The sequence below is a fragment of the Carettochelys insculpta genome, chromosome 32 (assembly GCF_033958435.1).
Source record: "Carettochelys insculpta isolate YL-2023 chromosome 32, ASM3395843v1, whole genome shotgun sequence".
Lineage (NCBI taxonomy): Eukaryota > Metazoa > Chordata > Testudines > Carettochelyidae > Carettochelys > Carettochelys insculpta.
Genome location: NC_134168.1, coordinates 12352733 through 12360588, shown reverse-complemented (window position 1 = coordinate 12360588; position 7856 = coordinate 12352733). Strand labels below are relative to the sequence as shown.

Here is a 7856-nt window from a genome sequence, read left to right as displayed (position 1 = left end):
GGAAGGGAAGTTAAGGGAAATTTTCTACCCTGTGCTGTGCAGGAGGTCAGATTAGAGAGGTTCTAATCAATCTCTCTGGTGCAAAACCCAATGAAATGTTGTTGTCTCTCTGTTTTCTTGTACTCTCCCATCGCTCTGTCTCCTCCATCGATTGTCTCTAGTTGTACCTGGAGACTGTTCAGCCTTCAGGGAAGGCAGGGTCTCCCAGTTCTGTGTTTGTGCAGTGCCTCGCGCAGAGGAGGTCTGGTTACTAGCGTCGATGTGTCCTGTGGCTGCTTGGCTCCACCACAATAACACCAAAGATAAATACAAGTAATAAACAGTACAGGTATTGTTATTGTATCAAAGGTTTGTAACCCAGAAATATTCACCAAAGCCAAAAGACACAGGTGTGACCCCTTAAAGAGAGCAAGGGACTCCTGTGTTGTAAGTCAAGCATTTGATTGAGGCATGGTCAACCCTTGAAAGAAGGGTGACCATAGCTACATGGGTCAGAGGTGGGCAAAATCCACATCCCTGACTAAGAGAACTATGCTGCAGAGCCCCAAAGAGTGGCCATCCCTGTGCTGATGGAAGAATGGTTCCCTCTACACATCACCTCTCACTTGGGGAGGTCGTATTTCTACACTCACAGAGAACTTTCTCCCGGCGTAGCTGGTGCCGTGCTGCTCGAGCCATGGCCAGGAACCTGCCCACTGCAGTTTCCATCGTGTAGACGTAGCGTCAGGCTTTGCAAAAGAGGGGAATAAGCAGCTTAGCACAGCGTGATTTTTTAATGGCAACAGATCATTTCAACCGCTGTTTTTAAACCTTTTCAATTGTTACCACCTGCAGTGTTCAATTTTGGAACGACCCTAGACATTGAGATTGGGAATCAAAGCAGCGTGACTGGTAAAACACCAACTGTGAACGAGGAAGTCCCAAGTAGCATTTGTCCTACTTCACCAAGCTGTAAGTTTCAGTTATCAGTGGAAATAGTTTTTCATCATTGTTCACGCATGTGGTGAAATGTACATTTATCATGTGCTGGGATTTCCTAATAAAAACACAAATTCTTGTGTGGGCAGAGGTGTCTACATTGGAAGGTGGGGGTAGGGTCCACAGTGCCCTAAAAGATTTGGAAGACTGGGCCAAAAGAAACCTGATGAGGTTCAGCATGGAGAAGTGCAGAGCCCTGCCCTTGGGATGGAAGAATCCCAAGCATTGTTACAGGCTGGGGACCGACTGGCTAAGTAGCAGTGCAGCAGAAAAGGACGTGGGGATTACAGTGGAAGAGAGGCTGGATGGGAGTCAACAGTGTGTCCTTGTAGCCAAGAAGGCTAACGGCACATTGGGGTGTATTAGGAGGAGCATTTCCATCAGATCTAGAGAAGTTATTATTCCCCTTCATTTGGCACTGGTGAGGTTTTAAGAGGAGGGCGAGAGGCTGCTCTCAGTAGTGACAGACGGCAGAACAAGGAGCAATGGTCCCAAGTTACAAGGACGTGGGGGGAAGGTGGAGGTTGGATATGAGGAAAAACTCTTTCCCTGGGTGGTGGTGAAGCACCGGAATGTGTTACCCAGAGAGGTGGTGGAATCTCCATCCCTCGAGGTTTAAAGTCCTGGCTTGACAAAGCCATGACTAGGGTGATTTAATTAGGGTTGATCCTGCCTTGGGCAGGGGGCTGGACTCGCTGAGCTCCTGAGGTCCCTTCCAGGCCTGGGATTCCGTGATTCAATGATTCTAACCCAGGGGTTCTTGAAATGGGTGGTTGGGAGCCGTCAGCCCCCACACAAGCCCTGCTTTGCCTCCAGTATTTATGGCTGGTTCATTATCTAAAAATGCCGGTGGTGGAGACGGGGGGAGGCAGGAGGAGGTTTGCTGTGGGAAAGGGGCTGCGAGTACCAACGCTGGAGAACGGATGTTCTAAGCCTCACAGTAAAAACCCTTACAAGTGCAATCACCCAGCACTTGGCTGGGACACTGGCAGGATGTGAAGCCAAACCCCAGAAAGTGGCTTTGTTCTTCCTCTTCTCCTACAACTGCTACTGATTTCCTGTCCCCCAAGTGGATGTGAGAGTAGCAGGCAGTGAAGTGAACAGCAAAGGTTGATCTTCTTTTTAGGACACTCATTTCAGTTTGGGTTTGATGGAAAATTGATTTTGTGACCAAATGAACTTTTTCAAGACAGGTGACTCGACTTCCCATGGAAATTGTACATCTTTGACAAACGGAAACACCATTTTGGCTTCAAAACAAAAAGCAGGCAAGTAGCACTTTAAAGACTCGCAAAATAGTTTATGAGGTGAGCTTTCGTGGGACAGACCCACTTCTTCAGACCAGAGCCAGACCAGAAGAGACTCAATATTTAAGACACATAGAACCAAAAACAGTAAGCAAGGAGGACAAATCAGAAAAAGATAATCAAGGTGAGGAAGTCAGAGAGTGGAGGGGTGGGGGGGAAGATCAAGAATTAGATTGAGCCAAGTATGCAGACGAGCCCCTGTAGTGACTCAGAAAGTTCCCATCACGATTTAAACCACATGTTAATGTCCCGAATTTGAATATAAAAGTCAGCTCGTCCACTTCTCTCTCTAAAACGGTGCAATAATGTCTCTTCAGTAACACACATACCTTGAGGTCATTGCCAGAATGCCCCATTGCATTAAAATGTTGACTAACTGGTTTGTGGATCTGGAGTGTCTTGATGTCTGTTTTGTGCCCATTGACCCTTTGTCTAAGGGAGTTAGAAGTCTGTCCAATATACAAAGCATCTGGGCACTGTTGACACACGATGGCATATATGATGTTACTAGGGGAGCATGAGAAAGTGCCCGTGATTCTGTGAGTAACCTGGTTAGGTCCAGTGATGGTGATTTGCTCACCTTGATTATCTTTTTCTGATTTGTCCTCCTTGCTGACTGTTTTTGGTTCTCTGTGCCTTAAATATTGAGTCTGTTCTGGTCTGGCTCTGGTCTGAAGAAGTGGGTCTGTCCCACGAAAGCTCACCTCATCAACTATTTTGCTAGTCTTTAAAGTGCTACTTGACTGCTTTTTGTTTTGATAGTGTACAGACGAGCACGGCTTCCTCTCTGTTGCCATTTTGGGTTAAAATTGAAAATTTCCAGTTTTGGGAGTTTCTGTTCCCATGAAAAGGGAAAGTGTGGTATGAACACACCCCCTGAATGCCCCCATTTATGTTCCTACACGACTGTTTTCTAGTGTGCCAAGACCACAAATCCCCTTGAGATTTCATCCCTTGGGGTCCTCTGAAAGCGCTGCCCAGCTCTGTTTGAATGGCTCAGGGACAGCTGGGTGAAGAGTGGGATACTAGGTTTGATTATTCAGAGAATCACGGAGTCAGAGAACCCTAGAGCTGGAAGGGACCTCAGGTGGTCATCGAGTCCAGCCCGCTGCCCAAAGCAGGACCAACCCCAACCAAACCATCCCAGCTGGGGCTTTTATTGGGATAAATTGACACAGACCCAGCAGTGGCTCATTTCATAGATCCCAGCCCAGTCGGGGGCAAACTGCAGTTGTCCAGATGCACCCGACCCGTCAGGGTCATTCCCTGGGGGCTGTGAGAGCTTTAGCTGAGGTTGGCCGTCCACACGCCTGGCTCCCAGATCTCCCACTGGCTGTGGTTGTTGGTTCTCAGCCAACGGGAGCTGCAGGAAGTGGCAGCCAGCACAACCCCAAGGCCCAAGCTGCCTCCCACAGCTCCCACTGGCTCAGGACGGTGAATCGTAGTCAGTGGGAGCTGCGGGGCCAGTCCTGTGGACAGTCAGCAACAGCAAAAGGCCTTGTGGCCCACCTATGGGTGTCCCTGAGGGGCTGTGTGCAGCCTACCAGCCACAGGTTGTCCACCGCTGGTTTAGCCTGAAGTCCTGCGTGACACTGGCCTTAGAACCTCCCCGGACCAATCCAGGCTGGCACGAGAGCAGGTGTGTGAGGGGGAAAACTCAACCTGGCTTTAAAAATGGCAGGTGATGGAGAACCCCCTGAGCCTCACTGTGAAAGACGTCCCCATTGCTCCGGGTTGGAATTTCTCTCGCTTCAGAATTCAGCTGTTGGACGGTGTCAGACGGGTTGAAACTCTCTCGTCCAGCAACTTCCCGCATCCGGCAGGACCATGGATGCTGCTGGGCCAGGGATCTCCAGCTGTGCGGGTTGCAGCAGAGCCCTGCTGCTGGCAAGGAGCCCCTGCTGGAATCCTACTCTGGGGAGCCTGGGGGACAGCCATGGGGTTAGGCAGCCAGGTCAGGGAGACCCACTGCTGGGAGCCTGGCTGGGGTTGGGGAGCCTTACTGTGGGGAATCCAGCCCCAGCTGGGAGCCCTGCCAGCAGCCCACAGCCCCGAGGACCCCTGGCTGGGGTGGGGAACCCCAGCAGCCCCATGGCACAGGGAGCTGGCTGGGGAAGGGATCCCCACCAGCAGCTCCACAGCTTCAGTGATCCTGGCTGGGGTTGTGAGGAACCATGAAGGAGTAGGGCCTCCCTCCAGGAAGGTTGGGAGCTTAACTTCCCTTTGTCCGGTAAATCCCCATGGTCGGGAACACTCTCATCCTGAGGGTGCCGGGTGAGGGAGGTACAACCTGTGGAGTAGATCACAGAGCCCATTATTATAGAGACCTGTTTCTCATATAGGCTACGTCTACACGTGCAGCCAACATCGAAATAGTCTATTTCGATGAATAACGTCTACACGTCCTCCAGGGCCGGCAACGTCGATGTTCAACTTCGACGTTGCTCAGCCCAACATCGAAATAGGCGCAGCGAGGGAACGTCTACACGTCAAAGTAGCACACATCGAAATAGGGATGCCAGGCACAGCTGCAGACAGGGTCACAGGGCGGACTCAACAGCCAGCCGCTCCCTTAAAGGGCCCCTCCCAGACACAGTTGCACTAAACAACACAAGATACACAGAGCCGACAACTGGTTGCAGACCCTGTGCCTGCAGCATAGATCCCCAGCTGCCGCAGAAGCAGCCAGAAGCCCTGGGCTAAGGGCTGCTGCCCACGGTGACCATAGAGCCCCGCAGGGGCTGGAGAGAGAGCGTCTCTCAACCCCCCAGCTGATGGCCGCCATGGAGGACCCGGCAATTTCGACGTTGCGGGACGCGGATCGTCTACACGGTCCCTACTTCGACATTGAACATCGAAGTAGGACGCTATTCCTATCTCCTCATGAGGTTAGCGACTTCGACGTCTCACCACCTAACGTCGAAGTTAACTTCGAAATAGCGCCCGACGCGTGTAGACGCGACGGACGCTATTTCGAAGTTGGTGCCGCTACTTCGAAGTAGCGTGCACGTGTAGACGCAGCTATAGACATTTAAACTTATTTCTCCCCACAATGCAGAGGAATTCAAAAAAAACTGTGGTAAGAAAGAGCTTAAAATGCTCTTTCTTTCTTTCTTCACAGACCCCCGGGCTCACGATGGAGCAGGAGAACCACACCCGAGTGCGGGAGTTCATCCTTGTGGGATTCCCAACCATCCGGGAGCTGCAGGTGCTGCTCTTTGTGGTGTTCCTCACCATGTACCTGCTGACCCTCCTGCAGAACATGGTCATCATCGCCCTGATCTGGACCAACCTCCACCTCCACAAGCCCATGTACTTCTTCCTCAGTCACCTCTCCTTCCTGGAGGCTTGGTACATCTCGGTCACCGTCCCAAAGCTGCTGGTGAATTTCCTGGTGGTGAATAAGAGCATCTCCTTCCTGGGCTGCATGGTCCAGCTCTACTTCTTCCTTGCCCTGGCGGGCACTGAATGTGCCCTCTTAGCTGTCATGGCCTATGACCGCTATGTGGCCATCTGTAACCCTCTTCAATACCCAACCATCATGAGCCACCGGCTGTGCCTGCAGCTGGCGGTGGGCTCCTGGCTGACCGGCTTCCTCATGTCCATACTGAAGGTCTTCTTCATCGCCCAGCTGTCGTACTGTGGCCCCAACGTCATCAACCACTTCTTCTGCGACATCTCCCCATTGCTCAACCTCTCCTGCTCTAACATGACAGTGGCAGAGATGGTGGACTTTGTCTTTGCCTTGATCATCCTCCTCATCCCCCTCTCTGTCACTGTCACCTCCTACATGTGCATCATCGGCACCATCCTGCGCATCCCCACCACCCAGGGCAGGAGGAAGGCCTTCTCCACCTGCACCTCCCACCTCACTGTGGTCATCATCTTCTTCTCAGCCACCCTCTTCATGTACGCCCGGCCCCAGAGGATCCAGTCTTTCGACCTCAACAAGCTCGTGTCCGTGGTGTACACCATTGCCACCCCGATGTTGAACCCCTTCATTTACTGCCTGAGGAACCAGGAGGTGAAGGGGGCACTAAGAAGGATGCTGGGTGTCAAGAGTGCTGACCCCAAGGTCTCCAGCAGTGACCACTAGGCTCCTGTAGATTCGTCAGATCCAGCGAGCACATTATCTGTAAGCCATTGGAAGGTGTCAAGGGCATTGCACAGCCTGAAAGGGGGAACCTGAAACTCGTGCAACCCACCATGTGCAATGAAGGCTGGACCTCTCCTTGGCTGACTCATCCAGAGGTACTTGCCATTATCTCTAGGTTAAATCTGAGATGGAAATGAACTGGGTGTGTCCCAGCTTCTCCAAAAGTTGATCCATGCTTGGAATTTGGATGAGTTACAGCATTTAACTCATGGTGGTCCACGCCAAAGCACATTTCTCCTTTTGGTTTGAGAACTGGGCCCCCCACACAGGCCCGTGCACTTTCAGAGGGGTGAATTACAACCATCTCTAATGTGTCCTTGATTTCTACAGCAGCTTTGGCTGAAGGAGCCATTTGGTGGGGTTGGCCTCTGATTGGGTGAGCATAACTCGTGTTATGGAAGTGTTCATGGCCAAGGCTCATGGAGAGGATTACCTCTCCTGCTCTGCCCTGGCCTTTCCCCTTGTAGCAGGCTCCTTCAGGCCACTCAGCATCTTCCCATTGGGCAGTAAGCTGAAGAACCTTGAATTCTTGGGAATAAAAGGCCTTTAGAGAATTACACTGCTACAGCTTTTGCTTAAGGTCAGAGTGTGGATGGCTATGAGGTAATTAACTGCACCTCGGCACTCTTGGAAGGTGAACGGTCTGTCCCGGGATGCTTCCATTGTATTGGCCTGTGTAGCCTTCAGGACCATGACTTGCTCATCTACGCTGAAGGACCATCCTCTGGAGTGTTTATCACACCAGGCCTTCTGCTCTGGTGGAGCATGCTGCAAGTTCTGTTGCAGGAGGGTTAAAGAGGCTCTAAAGGTATTTTGCAGATTGTGTACAAAATCCAAAATATTAGCTCCTGGCAGAGCGGTTCCTCATTGCAAAGGCCCAAAACCTCACAGCCTCCCTCGCAAGTTGAAGCCCAACCCCTTCTCCCCCAGGTGGCGTGGGGGGTGGGGCGGGAGCAGGGAACTGCGCATGGGACGCTGCCACCGAGTCCCTGCCACAACATGGGGCAACTTAACTGTAGACCCCAAATTAAAAAACATACTAAGAGACTGAAAAAAGAGCCACCAGGGGTTAACGCTCATGTAAAACAAGCCGTGAGGGATAAAAAGGCATCTTTCAAAAAGCGGAAGGCAAATCCTAGTGAGGTAAATAGAAAGGAACATAAACACTGCCAAGTTAAGTGTAAAAGTGAAATAAGAAAAGGCAAAAAAGATTTTGAGGAACAGCTCGCCCAAAACTCAAAAAGTAATAACACAATGTTTTTTAAATACATTAGAATCAGGAAGCCTGCTAAAAAACCAGTGGGTCCCCTAGATGATACAAATACAAAAGGAGCAATCAAGGATGCTGAAGCCATTGTGGACAGACTAAATGATTTCTCTGAGTCAGTCTTCACGGCTGAGGATGTTGGAGAGAT

The 7856-nt window shown here is 51.1% G+C and overlaps 1 protein-coding gene across 1 annotated transcript; it reads left to right on the top strand.

Annotated features, from left to right (window-relative positions):
• The first annotated feature begins 5421 nt into the window (after positions 1–5421).
• On the top strand, positions 5422–6381 carry LOC142004972 (olfactory receptor 6B1-like). The gene has a single exon (XM_074982645.1). It carries the CDS (start codon positions 5422–5424, stop codon positions 6379–6381), a length of 960 nt encoding a protein of 319 aa, XP_074838746.1.
• Positions 6382–7856: the final 1475 nt, after the last annotated feature.

Excerpts from the sequence above, each read along its gene's own strand:
- LOC142004972 (XM_074982645.1), top strand. The coding sequence starts at position 5,422 with ATGGAGCAGGAGAACCACACCCGAGTGCGGGAGTTCATCCTTGTGGGA.